At 31.1% G+C, this 21,949-nt stretch overlaps 1 protein-coding gene across 1 annotated transcript; it reads right to left on the minus strand.

The window, feature by feature from the left end:
- Positions 1 to 14,610: 14,610 nt before the first annotated feature.
- On the minus strand, positions 14,611 to 19,876 carry LOC139528768 (uncharacterized). The gene is made up of 7 exons (XM_071324965.1): positions 19,725 to 19,876; positions 19,030 to 19,123; positions 17,952 to 18,071; positions 16,559 to 16,638; positions 15,960 to 16,099; positions 15,131 to 15,219; positions 14,611 to 14,687 (listed from the first exon to the last, which is right to left on the minus strand). Exons 1-6 carry the CDS (start codon positions 19,819 to 19,821, stop codon positions 15,151 to 15,153), a joined length of 600 nt encoding a protein of 199 aa, XP_071181066.1. The 5' UTR covers positions 19,822 to 19,876; the 3' UTR covers positions 14,611 to 14,687; positions 15,131 to 15,150.
- Between the last annotated feature and the right edge of the window lie 2,073 nt (positions 19,877 to 21,949).

Below are 21,949 nucleotides of genomic sequence, written 5' to 3' on the forward strand. Positions count from 1 at the left end.
CTAGTTCATTTGAGAGGTATTGATATAACGATTTATTCTACACACGCAAATTTATATTTGGCGTAGAGTAAAACTGATATTTACAGAGAAGGGAGGGATGTGGTTATTTCTAGAACTAATTTTGTAACTTGTCCGGTTTCTATGCTAGAACGATGTCTCAAATTAGCTAGTATTACATCAAATTCTGATGAATTTATTTTTAGAACTGTTAATTTTTGTAAGTCTGATAATTCTTATAAACTTAAAAGTACAGGCCCGTTGTCATACACGAGAGCTCGGGAAATACTACTTTCAAGTTTACAGAGTAAAGGCTTAGATAGTAAAAAAATTGGACTGCATAGTCTTCGTTCAGGAGGGGCATCGGATGCTGCAGCGGCTGGTGTAGAGGACAGATTGTTCAAAAAGCATGGTCGATGGAAAAGTGTCACAGCAAAAGACGGTTATGTTAAAGAGTCTTTGAAGGAAAGACTGTCTGTAACAAATAACATAGGAATTAAATTATGTGTTTTTTATTTTATTTTTTCTTTACCCTTTCTTAATTTTTCGAAGCTTTGCTGCACACTGTTAGGCGAGCTTATCATATACAACGGTGTTGAGTTTATTTTGTAAATAATTTATTTTCGCTTGAAGTTATGAATTAGAACATAATCAATATTAAGTACAGTATTGCGGAGCATGTATGGAACGGATTTGAACTCTGCGCAGGAGATTGCGTCATTGTGTCAAATTAAATAAAATATTACGTTGTAGCCATGAAAGTAAGATGACTAATTTTTCAGATTGGGGAACTGCTTAAATAGCATGGTGACACTGATTTTTTAGATGAGGTATATTAGTCACAGTGAATTTGGTTGAGGTATACAAATAACAGCTACTAAAGTTCATAGGACACAAACTTACTTTTATTTTTAATTTTTATGTGTAGTCATGCCGAGTTACAATCCTACGGTGTTGAATAATAGAAATGGCATATAAAATCTTGCTGACCCGTATATATAGTTCATTAGTTCATACGTTTTCTGTATGATATTTATAGGAAATTTTTCAACATTCATAATAACGTTTTCTTGTTGAGTTGATAAAATGCAAAAGTCACAACAGTTTAAACAATTCCACTAGTGTTTTCAAACTACTACTTTCGTTAATTATAAATCAAACTACACTTAATTAAGTAAGTTACATCTGCATAACAGTGATTTATAAATTATTTGGCAGCATCTGGTAATGATATTTCTATTTATCAGAGACAAATTAAGATCACAGCATATATCAAACTTAGTGTCTCACTGAAATTAATGAGATGAAAACCACTTAATTTATGATCACACAAGGAATATTATCCACATGTTAGGAAACGTGTATTGTACAAAGATAATGATATTCTCCTTGGAGTAGATCATGTCTCAACACCTTAATTATTTGATTTCTAGACACCCACACAATATACATGTAGCAAATGGAAGTTTTTAGCGACCTTAACTGGCTATACAGCCCTTGCTCTGTCGTTATAATATAGAACACTTGTAATAATTACAAAGTCAATGCTCGTATAATGTATCATGTGTCAAGTGTCATGAGTCGTGTGGAATAAAACATATAAGTTTATCACATTAAACAGAGTAAAGTTTTAAAATGATGGAGAATGTAGTCAGTAGGTCAAATCAATAATACATCTGTCCGTTTAAGTAAGAATAATTCTTTATCCGATTGGAGAACTACTCAAATATCATGGTGATATGTGTGGTATTTCTAAAGATACTTTTTCGCTATTTTTTTTAAGCATTGTACAAAAATGCAGATTTTCAAATGGCCATTCGAGCACCAGTTTTATAGTTTTATGGTTGATATTCCCCCTTTATTTACCAAGTTTTAGAATAGTTTTATTGATATACAAGAAATTTTTGGTATTTCTAAATGGATGATTATACAAATTATTTTCATTTACCTGATTGTGTAAAATATGACATAATGTTTTTCAAAGTTGATGTTTTTCTGAAATCGTTTAGTGTTTCACATCGGTACTTTTCCTACAATTATTCATCCCTTGTTTTTTTTAACTATGTATTTTACATTGCATCATACACAGGCAAATTTCACTCACATCAATTTCACGTGAATTTAAATTCATGTGAATCTCACGTGAAATTCACATCAATTTCACCTCAAACGAGCTTATACGTGAAACTCACGTGAAAACAATTTTTGTGAGTTTCATGTGATTCTTGTGTGAAACTCATGTGAATTTCACATGAAAATCACGTAAACTTTTTCATGTGAAATTGACATGAATTTTTAAAATAGAGTAATTCAAATAACATCAAAATTTTTAAATGTAATTAAAATCATGAAAAATATCAAATTTTTTTGTTGTAAATTTCACGTGAAATTCATGTGAAAAATTTCACATCAGATTCATGTGAATCTCAATTCACGTGAAATTCACATGAAAATTTTCACGTGAGTTTCAGGTATAAGCTCGATTGAGGTGAATCTTACGTGAAATTTTTCATGTGAATTTCACGTGAGATTGATGTGAAATTCATGTGAGCAAATTTTGCCCGTGTAGATCAAATTTATTCGTTCATTGTGCGTTAATTTTTGCTGCTACTTTTTGATTGAGTTAAGCCATTCCAATTGTATAGTGTGTCTTTTTATGTTGTGACATTACACTATTGTTTCAGATAAGGGAGCAGGTTTGGTACTATTAAAACTTTTAATCCCGCTGCAATTGTTTGCACCTGTCCTAAGTCAGGAATCTGATGTTCAATAGGTGTTGTTTGTTTATGCTGTTCGTAAGTGTTTCTCGTTTCTCGTTTTTTATATAGATAAGACCGTTGTTTTTCCAGTTTGAATGGTTTTAAACTAGTAATTGTTTTGGGCCCTTATAGCTTGCTATTCGGTGTGAGCCAAGGCTTCATGTTGAAGACCGTACCTTGACCTATAATGGTTTACTGTTGTAAATTGTGACTTGCATTAAGAGTTGTCTCATAGGCTCTCATACCACATATTTGTATATTTATTTGAAAATTGACTTTTGAATACATAAAAAAAACTTTCGAATACATAAATAAAAACATATCAGAACCTTAGAAAACCTTTCTTTTGTCGAAAATTATTGTTTTTAAAATTCAAAACCCGTCAGATGACAGATCAAGCAGACTAAGCAAGTCGGATTTTTAAGTTATAACTTTTAAGTTCAAAATGATAGACACCTGTATTTGAGCAAAATGCAATTTTATCACGGATTTTGCTATTATTATTTTGACTATACATTACATGTTAAATGGCAATTTTAGATTAAATATCTCGAATTAGACATATTTATGATGAAATAGTGAAATTAAAAGTGACTTTCGTGCGCTAAAATACTCATTGTAATCAAAAGCTTTAAACATTTTAATTTCATTTGTCAGGGTCACCAAAACGGGTTTTGTATATCTCCACATATGCTCTGGTTTTAAATATGTCAAATATACTTGCCACTAGACGGAAAGCAATCACTTATGATTCATATATTGTATTTTTCCATATACATATACAGGTTCGATAATTGAGTTATTTTAAATTGGTTTGACAATAACATTTATAATCAATAGTATTTGTTAAGGTTTTCTCAACATGTTTCCACTAATTGGTAGCGTAAAGTACATTTCATAGCATGTTACAATGGAATCTACATTGCATTTACCATTTAAACTTTAGACTAATACGTCTCGAATGTCGGATAACAAATATTGTATCTCTGTCGTATGACAGCTTAGACGGTAGAGCAATCATTTTCAATTTTCACAGTAACACGGCCTGGAAAATGTGTTGGATATTTTAAAATCTAATAAATTAAACATTGTAATGACTATTTTAGTTTTGGAACGTCGATAGTTCTGTGGCGTGATTTATATGATTTCAATTCCTTGAAAAAGTTAAATAAAAAAATACCCTACTCCATAGAAAAATCAAAACGGAAAGTCTCTAATCAAATCGCCAAATCAAAAGCTCAACAAATTCAAATGAGTACAAAAACAATTTCCATATTCCTGACTTGATACAGGTATTTCCTGAAAATTTTAATATTATAATACAATTAATGCTGTATGAGATAATGATGTTAAGAAACAAGAACTTTGAAACTGCCTAAAATCTTATCGTTCTATCTAAGAAATAAATTATACCTGACAATCCCGATTATAACATGTACAAAGGTAAAAAAATATGGTATCTCAATATGTCTTCTCAGTTTTGATAGATGGCATTACGCTTGAGAAAACACAAGAATACGTACACAGCATTCAAATATTATAACTTTCTCTAATATTTACACGATTTATCCTTCCTTTATTATTTTAACATTTAATCAACGTGTTATTCGTTTGATCTCAGTTCTTCATTGGTCAAATTTCGATAATTACGTTAAATATTTGTGTGCCTCTCTATATTTCTTATTGTTAAGTTGTGCTAAAGGGCGGCCATGACCAGTCACATACAAGGATCACATCGTTTTTGCAGATGATTCGAATATAACTATTAAGATTTATCTATATCGTCTTTATGATCATTAGAGAGACGTATTCCACAACACCCATAATGAACTGAGGGCTCGTCTATAATTAAAGGCAACAGTAGTATACCGCTGTTCAAACTCATAAATCCATGGACAAAAAACAAAATCTGGGTAACAAACTAAAACTGAGGGAAACGCATTAAATATAAGAGGAGAACAACGACACAACACTGCAATGTAACACACACAGAAACGGACCAAGCATCAGACAAAATCCCACGAGAAAAACAAATATATAACATCTGAAGAACAGTCAAGAATTGAAGTTAATCTTCTTATTACTGAATTACCTAAGTAAATGTTGTCAGATGTTTCTTATTTTTTTGGGTCCAAAGAGTAATCGTCTTATTAAGGAATGACTGTAATATTTTTTCTTGCTATGAAGAAATAACATAGAAAAATTGGTGCAAACTGAATAACGCGCGTTGCGGGTTATTTAACAGTGTGCACCACATTTTTTATTTTATTTCGAATAGACAGAAAAAATATTACAGTCATTCCTTATAATTTAATTCTGAATTCCATTGTAAACCGTAGAAAACCATAAAAAAACGTTGATAACGTCACGGTCAAATGACTAAATTATGTTTCTGGGATGATAAAATAATAGCGTCAGCCAATTAGAAGACGCGTTACATCCAAAATATAATTATTAGGTACTAGTACCACACATATTGAGGACTCCTGGATGCGTCAAAGGGTAATATATGATTGTGTAAAATTTTGTATTTCATGAAATAGAGGATCTTGGATAGTGGTGTAACGCTTCAACATAAGAATAGACTAAAAAAGTTCAAAAGAGGGACGAAAGATACCAAAGGGACAGTCAAACTCATAAATCTAAAACAAACTGACAACGCCATGGCTAAAAATAAAAAAGACAAACAGAAAAACAATAGTACACACGACACAACATAGAAAACTAAAGAATAAACAACACGAACCCCACCAAAAACTAGGGGTGATCTCAGGTGCTCCACATTATCAAAAGGTCGTGTTTGATTCATCTATATTTCACATATTAGAAAACTTTAACGACACATGCACATGATTTCGAATAAATATACTTAAAACCTACTTATTTTCGCAGATACTTTATTTCGAGTTTAACCCTGTCTACTCTACTTCTCGGCTATTCAATTTCGCGAATACTTAATGTAGTTTGATAAGAAAAGATCTAAGTTTTACGTATTCACTGGGGTAATACTGATGACCGTAACTGCATTCACGGTCATCCCAAGATGTCGGATGAAAAAGTAGGTCAGTATCTGTATTGTCTGTTACAGTGATTTCTATATTAATTTCTTTACAAAGTATACATTGATACGATGTAAATTTATAAAAGATTCACACAGAAAACACAAATTACTACCGAAAAATGTTCAGGAAACGCGAAATTCAATTTGAAAAAATCGCTTAGATGTTCGTAAATCATTATCAAAATATTTTCAAGATGACCGTAACATAAAACAAGGATGACCGTGATTGGCTAACAGATGACCGTAACTTGTAAAAGATGTCCGTAATTTGTAAAGATTGACTGTAATTTATAAAGATTGACTGTAATTTATAAAGGATGATCGTAACTTTTAAATGATGACCCTCAATTCTAAGAATATCCGTATTTGTATTCATAGCTTTTTGTTGTGTTTGTCTCAACAGGGGCTTAGTTAGCGGATATAAACATATTTCATTAATTTTTTTTTAACTATTTGCCGTATTTTGAGTTCATGACAATGATAGTAAATTGCAAATTTTTCGTAAACAATGAAATTTTTATTGATAACGACTTTAAAATTTTAATACAAATTGACAGAGATACGACGAAAAGTTGAAGAAACAAGAATGTGTCCCTCTGAGGTGTCTCTAGTACATGCCTTATCTACACTATAATTTTCTATGTTCAGTGGACCGTTAAAATGGGGAAAAACTGTCATTTGGCATTATGATTAGAAAGATCATATCATAGAAAACATGTGTACTTAGTTTCAAGTTGATTGGACTTCAATGTCATCAAAAACCTCCTCGACCAAAAACTTTAACCTGAGGTGGGACAGACGGACGAACGAGCAGACGAACGGACGAACAAACGAACGGACGCACAGACCAGAAAACATAATGCCCATGAATGGAGCATAAAATACTCTAATCAAACATATGAATATCCGGTAATCGAGCCTGTGTTTTTGATTCCAGAGGAAGCAGATTTAAATCTTAGTTTGTCTTTATATATGAATAAATTTGCTGTATATACAAATTGACAAGGTTCCCCTCAGTGGTGGATCCAAAGGGGGGGGGGGGTCTGGGGTCCGGGGTCCCTTTTTATTTACCGATCAGTGCATTTGAATGGGGACACATAGTTTGAACCCCCTTTAGCCTGGGTTGGGACCCCCCTTTTTTGAAAATGGCTTAAATCGCCCCTGCCCCTTGTGATACGCTATACGCACAAGACTATTTTAAGGATCTATTTTGCTGGAGCTTGCCTTCACTAGTTTGGTCAAAGTATTCTAAAAACAGGTTCTGTTATTTTACTTGCAAGACAAAATAGAAGACAAACCAAAAACGATATAATATCAATGCGTGTACATCCATTGGCTTTTTTTTTAAAAGTGCATTTATTAAATGTCATTATAAGGAATTCCAGAAATAAAAACAAATCTTAATCAGGAAAAAATAACAGGGTAATATATATATAAAATACGAGAAACAAAGAACACATATGAACCACTCCAACAAAAAAAAAAACTACTGACCAACAGGCTCTGGACAGGTGCAAACAAATGCAGCGGGTTTAAACGTTTTAACAGTCGCTAAACTTAACATATTCCATCTTCAGAAGCATAAAGATATTTTCTGATTTATTTTTATAACTGCGAAGAAAAACCAATAAGATAAATAAGGTCATGGTTTAAATTATATCGATACGTTTCACGTTAGTTATATGTCATTTTAAAAACAATAATTGTTATTTATGAACAGAATTCCCATCCTTCGGGCGTCAGTAGCATTAAATTTATAACACATTGTTTTCATCATGACCGATGGAATTCAAAAAGTGTATAATGGCTTAGAAAAACTAGTTGGTACATTGCTTACTCTATCTTAAATTCTTTAATCTACACAGATAATTATAGACGAATAAACATTTTGAGAAAAAATCTAGATACATTTTAAAAGAAGGTTCTGATCTTTAATTGATTATTTACCTAATTAAATGTAGATATACCATTAAAGTTTTACTTGATATACATTATTCGTTTATGTTATTGTACATAAAGTTGTCAATAGGAATTTGAAGCTTCGTTATAATTCATAATGCAAAACACCCTTGTTGCAATTTTAAAATGACATTAAACGTCTTTATACCAAAAAGCTAAGATTATACAGACCTCTTTATGTAGCAATACAACTTAAATAATTTTGAGAGGCTTGCATAATTCAACTATGTTTTGTCTAATTAGGGGCCATAATTTTATCATACATCTACCTTTGTTCTTGACCTTTATATTCCTACAGTACTTTCCATCTGGTGTTAAACAAACAACAATCATACATTATATAGCTTATTTGCATATACATGCACAGGTTCGATTATTCAATAAGTGATCTTAAATTGGTTTGACAATCATTTCTCCTCAGAAGTACATTTGTCTTTTGTAACTTTTTTTAGAAAAAGCTTTGATGTTGTGTTTGTTATTGTCATCGGATTTTGTCAAATGTTTAAACTTTTGTAGTTGTAAATCGTATTTATTTCTGATGTAATCGTGTGTTGTGTTGGAGATAACTACTCATCCAGTACATTTGGTAGATTTAATTCTGGATCAACGAAATTTATCCGGTATATATGGTCTGCAGTTTGATCAGAAGAAACAACCACAAAGCTAGATAATACAATTAATTATCTAATTACTACTACAATTAAATATTAATCAGTATTATAATGTTCACTCTTATTAATATAAGTTAGATAAGTCATACAAATCTAATCTTGAATTTCATCCAAATTCTTTTTTAATTTTTGGAACACGTTTTATAAATTTAAATGTGACGTCACTTTGGGCGTTGCATTGGCTATGGCGAACAGGGCTGTGATTTTGTAATGTATTACTTTTAATTCTATAGCTAGTCACCACTTCAGTTTAATCATGTACATCTATTATATAGTCATTTTATAAAATTAACTGTTTGCAAACCTATATATGTTTCTTGGTAATAATGATGTTTTTGTTCGAGGCGGATAACCCTGGCCTCACAACTTTTTTGAACTTTTGGTCCTCGGCGATCTACAACTTTGTAGTTGTTATGGCTTTCAAACTTTTACATCTGAACATAGTTTTGTGTGGACGTAACGCGCATCTGGCGTATAAAAATATTGTTTACCCTGTTACCTTTTGATGGCTATTAATCGTTTGTTTTTCTATCTTATATTTTCTTCCATTTATCTGTTTTTTTTATTATTGTAACCTTGTCGTGCAATGTTGCTATTATAATGTTATACTTAACACTGTCATTAAAGCGGGAGGTTTGGCATGCCACAAAACCAGGTTCAACCCATCATTTTTTCATAAAATGCCTTGTACCATTACAGAAAAATGGCCATTGTTACATTAAAGTTCGTTTCTGTGTGTGTTACATTTCGGTGTTGTGTACCTGTTGTGTCGTAGTTCTCTTATATTTGATACGTTTCCCTCAGTTTTAGTTTGTTACCCGGATTTGTTTTTTCTTTATCGATTTATGAAATTTGAACAGCGGTATACTACTGCTGCCTTTATTTTTTACTGATTATTTTTAAATTGTCATCCGAAATATATTGTCACTGAGTTGAACTTTTTTTTACAAATACGTCTGGAATGTGGAAAAACGAATATTGATTTGTGTGTTGTCTAACAGTTTAGCCGGGATAGATTTATTTTTATTTTTTGCAGTATCTTTGCTAAGAAATTTTGTAAAATACTTCAAAATCTGACAATTTAAATGTTTAAGGTAACACGATACCGAATGACGTTACGCCACGAGTTATCGTTCCTGACGTTATCGAATAACGTTCACACATACAAGCCAATGCAGCAGGTTCTGCAATCACAAAGTGATTACATAATAAAGAAATAATCATAACTAATTGACATTTTTAACGGTTACTTTTTCTAGATGCAGAGTGCCGAGAGTTTTGATGCAATACGAAACGGTTAACTTTTCGACATAGATTGTTTTATCGTTTTCCGGCAATTCTTCTGATCATTGTTAACCTTTAAAAATGTATTACGTTACTTTTACTTTTACTTTTAATTCATATTCTGTTTCTTTAATATTTTAGCATCTGCACGATTTATCTATATACGTTCTTATGCAAAATAGACTGAGTTTTATCACTTTATTTTACTCTTAGTTTATTTTTGCAATAAAAACTTTTTCATGATGCACGCCGTATCCCAATGAAATTTTGTTTTGAAAATAGAAATCTTGTCTATAGAAACTTAGGATGATGTGTAAAAAAACGGGGAACTGTACAACTATTAATTGGTGTTAAAATGGTCGTCAAAAACACCGCTCGGGCAAAATGGAAAAAGGAAATTTATCTGGATGAGAATACGGATAGAATAAGGCAAAAAAGCACAATACAAGCAGACTTTGAAACTCATATAGAAAATAGTTTGTTAGTATGGAGTGTAGAAAAGTGGTTTAACTTGGTTATTTTGCTGAATAACATTTCCTGTGTTCCAAGTGTAAACATTCTCATTGGCTGTACAGAGTAAATCTGATATAGTTTCGGAAACATTTTAAAAATAAAGTGCTAGCTTCGTAATATCATAGACCAAGTCTACACAGGACAGACAGCAACATCAGAATGAGGCCTGAGAAAGTTACCGTAGGCTGAGAAATACATGCGAACTTGATTCGGCAAAAATTAAAAAAAAAATAAAACCAGGTCTCGTTAGAGTCTGATTAAAGCCAGTCCCAAGTATCCACTTGCATTTATAAATATTTTTGTGTGATTTGAGTTGGAAATGATGTACATGTACAAGTTCGGAGACAAAATGACTGATAGATAATTAACATAGTTGCCTTTTTAGGTCATGTGTGGCATATTGCTCACATGATATACCCTCATTTTCCAGTGTCAGTCAAAATTTTCTCAACCATCTTCCCGGATCGCCTCTATTACAAAACCTATCTATTATTGTATTAATGCTAACTTGTTCTCGTCCTGAACATGCATGACATATTTGCCACTGGACGTTTAAGCAACCAACAATCAATCCTACAATTTACACCCGTCACTTGAAACTTCAGTTGTTAAAATTTAAATCATTGCCTCTATTTTTTTCAAAGAAATCGACAAAGTTTACGAATATTTACGCAAAAAGAAATATCTACGTTTCCGCTTGCTTATTATGGAAGTGGAGTAACATGAAACTTTATTTGTAAAAGTACAAGTACAAATAAAACAAAAAAATATATGGAACATGTCATTTGTACAAAGAATGATAAATAGAGAAATGGGATTTGCAATTTATGAGATAGCAACATCTGGACATTTAACGACATCAAAACCAAAGACATTAAGCAAATTTTGACTAATGGTAATTGGACGAGCATCTTTTTATTTCTAATTTGTAAATTTAGTAAACGTTGGCCCCCTAAATTGGAAAGTATAATTATCACAGTAACATTTCAGTCTCCTAGTACATATGTGTTTAAGTCCTAAAACTTTTGTTCTTCTGAAGAAAATTAACTCGGAAGTATTATAGAATGCTTTTTTTCTCCGCGTCCGTTCTACCGTCAATCCCGCACTTGGTGCCGCACTTGGTGTATATAGGGTTTACAGTCTTTTTGCTTCAGGTTTAAATTATGTACCTGGTGTTACTACTCATATTAAAAGTGCGCATATCGTCTGGATTTTCTATATTTTTTGTTCATGACAGGTTCCTGGATTAGGCGTTTTGATAAAATAAAAAGGCACGCAGACTCCGGCTTACATCTCCTACAGGTGGAATTTCAAGCTGAAACTTTTATATTTCGCATTTGCAGTTTGTTTCACTTATAAAGAATGCATATATGATCTGAAGATTTGTTCGTAAATAATTTTCCACAAATGACACTGTGAAATTTTGCATATACAGTTTGCAAGGTTTGTCCGACTTGTTGAGCAGCCAACTCACACATTTACACCACGCTAAACCAATGTGTGTAGCAAGTCAAGAATATGACGGCTGTTTATCTATCATTCTTTTAATGTATTTGAGCTTATGATTTCGTCATTTGATAAGGGACTTTGAAGTTTTGAATTTTTTCTTTGAGTTTTGTTATTTTATTTTTTAGAATGTGCATTTTATCAGGATCATTATTTTCCCTCATAATATTCACATCTAACAGAATGTTAAACCTTTTTTGACTGGTGCATCAAATGTGTCTTTTATTAACAACTGTTTTCAAAATTGTATTGTATCGTCCCGAACATGCATGAACTATTTGCCACTGAACGTTAAAGAACTATCAAAAACCGACCAATTATAAAACTGTTAACTGAATCAAATTTTTAAAGTACTCTATTTATGCATGGATGAAGCAACGACACCACCATTGTCTTAAAACTCAGTAATTCAAATGAATCCCACGTGAAATTTTTCATGTTATTTTCACGTGAACTTTACAAAAATATGAAGGTATTTTTCATGATTTTAATTAAATTTTTTAATAATCTTATTTTGAAAATTTACGTGAATTCAACGTGTGCCTGATTTATGCATGATTCACGTGGAACCAACCAGTTCAAGCAAGTTTCAAGTATATGCTCGTTATGAAAATCAGACGAGATTAATGTTAATTCATGTGAGTGAAATTTCCAGGTGCAGAACGAAATAAATTATATCAGCAGAATTGTATATTTCATTACTAGGAAATTTACGAAACCCGACAGCGGAAATAAAAATAAAAATAAACACCATTCAGATCCTGACACATATTTTGTTTTCAATATCTCTGAGTAGTAATACCGTAACGTTACATTCTGTATTCAATAACGTCAAACGTTTTCGGTCCAATTCTAATGGTATCAATCAACTTTGAAGCCATTTTTCTCAAAAACAAGGATGGTGACATATGAGTTTCTATACGTGTATGGATTCAGTATGCAATTCTGGATATTATGTTAGTTTTTTGTTTTTCTCCGTATATAAGAACATAGCCATCCATTGGAAAATCTAAAAAGTTAAGCCGAAAAAAAGGCATTTCCCCTATATACCAAAATTGACGTTTTCCTATGAAAATACCAAGAAAACAAAAATGGTGACCCCCATTTTTTATTACATATTCCGATGTAACTCGATTCAAAGAACACGTGTGCCAAAAAGTTTGGAAACCGGTAGATATGCCATTCGGTATCGTGTTACCTTAAATAAATGTCTTAAGAATTTCTTTAAAGGATGCACTGATACGATGCAGCGAATTAATTAACACAGCAATTTTTTTTTAAAACTGAAAAATAATACGTCTAACATTACGTTTTATTTTTCCCATCGGCAGTCTCCGTTTCTTACTATTTATTATGGTCGACGCAATAAAGCTGATTATTTCTGGTACCTTTGTTCTCTTTAATAGCCATCAAATATTTGCCACAATTCTTTTTTCTTTTCTGAACTGACAGGTAAAACGGCAGAGCATTTTCATTTAAAACATTGTACAAACATACTGTAGAATAATTTAATATTTAACAAATAAAATGGATTAATATAGTATGATAGATGCTGATAAAAGATTTTCAAGATTTTTAATCATTTTCATAGAACAGGAGATGCAAAGGACCCCAAAGGACTAATCTTTTGTTATTCAATTATTCAAATTAACTCGTTTAACAATATAATATATGCTTTTCCCAGAGATGAAAAAATATCCCTGGTGGCATACTATTATATATTTCTATGTTACTTGACACACACAAAAACAGATATATTTTTTATCAATATCATCTTTCAATGTTTAGCTTCGCACTACTATATTTCATCTACACAACTAAAAGAAGTAAGTTATTATTTATGGTTGGTTTCATGGCTATATTCCAAAATATTTGTACACACTCTGTTTTGAGGGATTGCTATGAACACTGAATATTCTGGTAATAATGTATTCAATTCATCTTAAAAATAAAAAAATAAAAAAATAAAAAAAAACAACGTTTAAATAGGTTGGGGGTCGCAACCATTCTTTTTTAATTTTTAATAAATGTTCTCAGATAATGACCACTGAAATCTCATTCTAGGATTAATAAGAATGTATACCGATGAACTAAGAGATTTGGAATTACCCCATTTGGGGTTGTATTTTTTTAATTTATCAAGATCGTTTTGCAGTCAAGTTTATTCTTCTGATTATTTTGATCAGAGCAACAATGGTGAGTTTTTTGTCGATAAAACGCGCGTCTGGGGGTATTGAATCATGGTACCTTTGATAACTATTAGCATGGAAATGTTTTATTGTATTGTTTATTTTAGTATTTCGCTGTCCTGAATGTTCTATCATTTATTTGTACTGGGGTCCCGTCATGTAATGGTGTCCTTTTAGTGTTCAGAGTAATATTCAATATTTTCATAAAAGGGTGAAGTATTGCTAGCCACAAACCAGGTTCGATCCACCATTTATTTTCTTAAAATGTCCTGTAACAAGATGACTTTCGAACAGCGGTGTTCTACTGTTGTCTTTATTTAAAAGTGTAGATCTTGGAATTAAAGTAAATTGCTCTAATTAAAATCTTTGTCATAAAGTAAGTCATGTAGTCTCATGATCATAACTTAAAAGCACAAGTATCTATCACTTATCATTCTAAGGCTATAACATTGTAAATTGACAATGACGATTTTTCCATACGTTTGTATAGCACACCCGACCTTTCTCGGCTTCTCAAAGTATCCAAAGAGTCAAATGCACAAACAACAAGGCATATGATATGCACTCTAAGGTTAACGCATTGTAAAACAAGATACTTCTGACTACCATGCACAAATTCAGTGCAAACAAACTCGTTAGGAGACTTATATAAAATCAGGAATAAGACAGAGTAAAAAAAAACCGTGATAATATTTATTGAAAATCGTCTTCGTCTTGTACTAGTATACAGTAACCCTATTCGTACAACCTACAAAATAAATTTAAAACAAATGCATCAGTTTTGTTTCCTTTGTATTGCTTAACTGTACCAGAACTGATTGTTGTCGTTCTAGATGACAGTGTTTAACACCAAACTTATGTTTATATAATTGAATTGCTATATTGTATTATCATTTATATTCCAATTTGATTGTTTTTTCGTTGCATTTACTACGGTAAGGTCTTCGGTGATAAGCATGATAGTTTGATAGCGATACCTCTCTAAATGATTTGAAAACTTACAAATTTTGGTGATTTTTAGTATCGTAGAATTGTTTATAAACATGTTTTTAAAACACTAGCATGTGAATGTTTCGGTACAGTAACTTATACTTAAGGCTTTCTTGTGTATTAAATTTGAAGAAAAAAATATTGTGAAAAAGAATGACCAATAATAACTATCTTTTCAATTAAATAAACGATCATACTCACCATTTTATAATAGTTGTTCATCATCCTTGAATTATTCTTGAAATTTTTGCTGTACGCTTATTGATCTCTCTACTTATAGCCTTGCATACCTAAGAAAAGTCATTTGTATGTTTATAAATTATACATCATGGCTATCTTTCTCTGGATACATTGTTCATATTAATCTAACTTACATAAATCATGCTCACAAAATTACATAATGAACCTTATTACAAAATGTACCTTGGCATTTGTAATAACTTTGTATTATTTTTTTGCTCTGAAGTTGAAAGCCAGATTTGTGATGAATCGTAAAAATGATGTCAAAAACGTGTACTTGATATTATAATACAAACTATCGATACATTTGAGTGTAAGTTTGTCTTTAGGTAGCGGTATTAAAGAGGTCGAATCTTTTATTGTGTCGATTATGACCTATTCCCGAAAGTGAAAACTCAAGTAAGTGCAGTTGTGCACAGGGGATAATGCATACATAATAGGAGACCACAACTCTGGCAATACTCCCGTAATCTCTCATTTTGTCAGTCATGACATTTTCTGGTTTTTATTTGGGATATTGCCTTATTTTTTTACGCAGTTTGTTTATGAAATTTGACCAGCGGTGAATAAAAGACAATCAAAGATACCAATGTTATAATATTGTACGCCAGGAGAAAATTTTGCCCACTAAAGACCATTTCAAAGGCTGGAAAGTAAAGAGTAAAAACTAAAATCAAGGACAAGATTCTGAGCGGTGTTGCCGAAAGTATATTCACTACTGTTGACTGATTTTAAATAAAATGCCGATGATATTCTTTATGTTTCTATAAATATATCGTAAACTACTCACCTGTCCTTTAAGTTTTCGCTTTAATAGTTTGTCAACATTTACAAATGTTTTTACAACCCATGCCAACAATTTGCCTTTTAGTTTGACTTTAAAGGAACCAATCGATTCAGAACATTTCGCAACACTAAATGTGCGCGTGCCTACAAAAATCATTAAAATTAGATATACTATTGTAGCTTATTTGAAAATGTACTTGTTTATCATGTTGTAGCACAATTCAATGAAATAAAAGTCAGCATTATTTGATATGATCCTGTTTGCATGGCTAAGACATACCAGCAAACAAATCATTCTTTCATAGTTGATAAGTGTAACATATGAACATTATTCGAGGGGCACGTGTTGTGAAGTTAGAAATGTGACTGACACTTTTGTTTGATTTGTGTTCGTTTTTTATTACAAATTTTGCTACTAAATAACAGGTGTATTGCTTACAAATATTTAACATCAATAAATTTATTCTAAAAGTAATAACTTGACGGAATGAACGAAAATGCTTAGTACAAAATTTATTTAGGTTGTATGTGTCATTTTTTTGTCGATAGTTAATAATTATTTTATTATTTTCTTAATCATTACTTTTATATTGTTAGACTTACTTAAGGTCACCTTGAACGACACGTTGGAAACAGTTGCTCTTAAAGTACCAGACTCCTGATATTTAATAAATAAAATTCGCCTGAAAAAATATAATTCAATGTTATAGGTTTCTACTTGGAAATTAAACTTACATTCTATATTCTTTGGAACATCTTTGTTTTTATTATATATTCACACGATAGATACACTAAGACCGTTTTGATTTGTGTAAATTGTGATCGCTATGTTGTCTGATATCCGTTTATCCTGCGTATGTCTTCATTATATAAATTATTTCATTTACTCGATCTTTTCTATATTGTGCGATATTTGAGCAATTAAATACTTCTTAAATACACATTGTACAAATTGAGAACATTTTTATTATTAGATAAAACAGTAGTATTTATTTTCTTAATTCATTTTCAATATATCAATCAGGCCATAATAGATGAACATCGGTCAATCAGATTAACATGGAATGCAAACTGAAACCTGGAGTCTACTTGAGCCCGATAGACTCGCAACTGCTAAAGACATTTAGGCAGACTGGCTCAAGTTATTGGCAATTAATAATAAACTCTTATGAATTTGGTGCATGTCAATGCTCACTTGAGTAACCTTGATCAGAACTATTCAGATAGATTGGCCACGATAGACGTGTACCGTAACAATGGCAATATGAAAACAGTTTCAACATCCGAACAGTCAGAACTATAAGTATTCTGTCATGTGCATTTTTTTTCCGATGAGGTTAATTCATTACTGTCCGGAGAAGTCGTTTATAGTCAATTCAGTACTAGAAGAAAGGCGTAAGAAACAAAATAGACATTTAAACCCATAATTTAAAAATGCACTAGCATCGCTACGGCAACAAACAATGAAAAGACCAACAGACAAACAACGGCACACACAAAAAAACACCAAAAAAAAACTAAAGGCTTAGTGACACGTACCCTAACAGAAATCGGGAGTGATCTCAGGGTAAGCACATCCTGTTCTACATGAATTATCAGTAGTTTTCAGACAATTCAGTCTGGTGTTGAGTTAATGACACATACTAAATAATCTGAACATAAACTGAGTTGGTCTTAATTTCAATTCCGAGAAAGTAGTAAAACATACCCCGAACAACAAACAAATACAGGCGTTTTAAAGAGTTATTATATTAAATAGAAATGAAAACTAGAATTCAAATCTTCTGTTTGAAACTTGACAGAAGTTCAATAAGAATGTTATTAAATATTAACGTTCAAAGTTGACTAGAAATGTATTTTTTTACAAATTTAAACTTAAGCACTAACACAATGGTACAAAGTTAATTATGGAAAAAAAAACCTAGAAAACAATCACAATTAAAAAAATAAGTAAGATCTTATGACAAATAGTTAGGTTCCTATTTCGTGCACTTACTTTTTTACTCGCCAGTCAGCTGTTACTCCAAGGCCAATGTTGGATGCTTCGATAACTATATTGTTCTTCCAATCCCCCTTGATCGTTATTTTTGGATTGTCAAAATTGGCTATCTTTATACTGATTGATTAGACAATAAAAATCATTATTGAAGGAATTACATATGAATAATAAGTATTTCAATCTTTACAATTTAATAAAAGCTTCTAGAACACACACATCTTATAAATGATTTATGCTTTGATTACCTTGCATGTATATCATATTCTTTCCATGTATGTATGTGTACGTATATCGTATTCATTCCATGTATGTATATGCATGTATATCGTATTCATTCGATGTATGTATGTGTATGTATATCGTATTCATTCCATGTATGTATGTGTATGGATATCGTATTCATTCCATGTATGTATGTGCATGTATATCGTATTCATTCCATGTATGTATGTGCATGTATATCGTATTCATTCCATGTATGTATGTGTATGTATATCGTATTCATTCCATGTATGTATGTGTATTTATATCTGATTATGTTAGGTGTTCTGTTTCATATATTTGGTGAAATGCTCTCAAGAGCGTAAACTTACAAAAAAGAAGATGTGGTATGATTGCCAATGAGACAACTGTCCACAAGAGACCAAAATGACACAGACATTAACAACTATAGGTCACCATACTTATATACGTGTATGTTTAAACCATGCCGAATCAAAATAAAGTGTTCTTATCTCATCTTACGATTAAATATTACTAGTATTATAAAGCAGATTTTAAATAGTTAGATCAGAGACGTGCAGTTATTTTTTTAAATGGAAATAACACTGTTAATATTGTGACTGTGTCGAATTGCATATTTCAATAAATCTTCCTCGTAAACATTCAAACCAAAAACAATAGAAAGAGAACGACTTAAACATCCTTGTTTAAATGATAAGATGTATGATCAAAGTGATGACGTTCATGAATCATGACATTATTTTTAAAAACAAAACTTTGCAGAATATTGCAAAATTGTATTGCTTTATTATTATTTATTGTATTCAGAAAATAAATGTTAGCATGGTCTTACTTTTTGATGTACGATCCTCCTTTGAAATTCACATCCTTTATTTTTAGATATTTGGAAATGTCTGTGCCTGAAATTGCTTTTAAAACACCCGTTGCTGAAAATAACATAGATATATGTTTTATGTTTAATTAATACGGAACATATAGTTATTGATATTCTTAAACCGGTACAATAAATAAAATATTTTCTACGTAAGAAAAAGGTTACATTGGTCTGACTTAATATGCTTAATTTGAAGTCGAATACAATACACAATATACAATATACAATATATGTTTGACACAGATTAATGTTGGTCTGGTGATTTGAGCATATGTATTTTGTCATTTTCAACACAGAGTTCAAGCTGATGATAAACATGAAGTTGTAACATTTGTGTCTCATCCTTTTTTTGTTTCTGAATTATGAAATGTGTTAAAATTAAAATTAAAGCAAGAAATAATTCAAACAAATCAACAGTTTAAAGTTATAGTATAAATAGAATAACGTTAATTTATTTATTTAACAATTACAATACATATCGTCAGTTAATAATTACAATATATATCCTCATTTAATAAATACAATTTATATTTGTGTACATTTGTTTTTGTATGGCGTTAACATTTTTTATTACAATGTATGCACATGTAACATTGTGTTAACTTCTCTTTTTTTATTACGATGTATGTACGTGTGGTATTGTGTTTACTTACCTTGTTTAATTCGCTTCGATGTGGTTTCCTTAGGATAAACACTCGGAATTATTAGAAAAAAAATACATATCAGCGAAGGTGTTATTTTACACTTCATGATTATTTTGTCAACTTTTCAAAAATGTATAACAAATCAATTGAAAAAGAACTTATTTTATAGTATCTATGTTCATGAATTGTCGAATAAAATTTGACAAAGATGTGGTTATGTATTTTATAAATTCCAATTTCTTGGAAAATGATAAAATATAGTTTGAATTTTGAATTCATTGAATCTGAAAAACAAAATCACTATAGAACTCCAAGAAAACAATATTTATTCGTGGTAAGTCATAGGGTGTGAAAGCTTTATATCTGACTATTTACCTTTTACTTCTTTTTTTCAATGTCAACAAACATATTTGAAAAACAGGTTGCGGATACAAATTCCTTGTATTATTAATAATATGTCTTTTAATTATGTGACGTTTATCTATTCATGTAAAACATAAACATTTCGTGTCCTGTTGTGAGGTCATTAACTCATGTCATTCTGTTGTTTACATATTTTAATGTACTTTTGTTATTTACATTTATGTATTTCTCAACAGACAACAACCTACTATAACATCAAGTCTACGCATAATTTCGTTCACTAGTACATACCAAATTTGAAATTAAAAACGAACGAAGCAGGAACCGTAGCAATAGTAAAAAATGAAGAGATAACACTCCAACAAACAATTGACTAAAGTTATTTCGTTACAGCATAGAAATAAGAAAAGAGCATTAAAGTCAAACCCAATTCAAAATACTCTGAATAGTAAAATCATAAAAAAACTGAACTCCGAGGAAAATTAAAGACGGAAAGTCCCTTATCAAATGGCAAAATCAAAAGCTCTAACACATCAAAGGAATTGATAACAACATGAACTATAATATTGCTGACTCTTGTTATGACAAGTCATTAACAAATTCGTGTGTAGGATTTAGAAAATCTTACTGGATTATACTGAATAGGAAATCATACTGTAGCCTACATATAAGAATAAGACGTGGTGTGATAACAAATGAGAGAACTCCTTACACGAGACCAAATGACACAGAAATTGAAAACTATAGGTGAACGTACTGACTTCAATAAAGAGCAATGTACGTACCACATATTCAGCTATGGACGGCTCTGAAATGACTTGTACAAAACAACTCGCACGAGAAAACTAACGATCTAACTAATATTAAGATATGAATGAAAAACAAATATGTAACACATCAACAAACGACAACCTGTCAATGATAAACTCCCGATTTGGGACAGGCATATACATACATTGTACATGTATTGATATTCCTTTTTTTTTAGTTACATATACATGAATCACGCTTGTGTGCTCCCTCGTCCCAGTTCATAACTTTTTACATCTAGATATAAACCTTTTAAATGAGCTCCTGAGATCACCCCGAGTTTTTAGTGGTGTTCGTGTTTCTTAGTCTTGTTTTCTATGTTGTGTCTTGTGTACTATCATTGGTCTGTTTGTCTTTTTTTATTTTTAGTCATGGCGTTGTCAGTTTATTTTTGATGTATGAGTTATAGAGTAACAGCCTTATGGTATTCTGAACAATTAAAAACGATGTATAAACTTCTGCTGACCCGTATTTATATTTTATTAGATCCATTTATTGGATTTGACTAACAAATTTGAGAAAATTAATAATAAAGTTATCTAGCTTAATAACAGCCGTTTTATGCAAATGTTACTTTATTAAGTAGAGTTTGAATTGTTAATAGTGTAAATGAAACTTTAAACACTCTAGATGTATAGTTGAAGCTCTTCAGGCCTAAACATGCCGGTAGTTTAACTAGAAAATTCTCAATGTTTATCGTAGCTGCTGATCATAATACATGTATGTCCAATTATTGGAAACAAATGTAGATGACGTTTACACGTGATGTATCACTATTATTGATCGATTCAAAACAGTTTTTGATCAAACATGGAATATTTTCCACATTTAAGGAATCGCGTATCTTACAGACAAACTGATTTTGAATATTTTCTTTAGCATCAATTATGTCACCGTCGCTTAATATATTTGATTTCTAGACACTCGTATCAGATAGAACATTTGTAATAATTGCAAACGTCAATGCTCGTGTCATGTATCATATTGCGTGTGAAATAAAACACATTATTTTATAACATTATATAGAGGAAAGTGTTAAAATGATGGAGTGTGTAGTCACT

Source organism: Mytilus edulis, chromosome 6 (assembly GCF_963676685.1).
Source record: "Mytilus edulis chromosome 6, xbMytEdul2.2, whole genome shotgun sequence".
Taxonomy (NCBI): domain Eukaryota; kingdom Metazoa; phylum Mollusca; class Bivalvia; order Mytilida; family Mytilidae; genus Mytilus; species Mytilus edulis.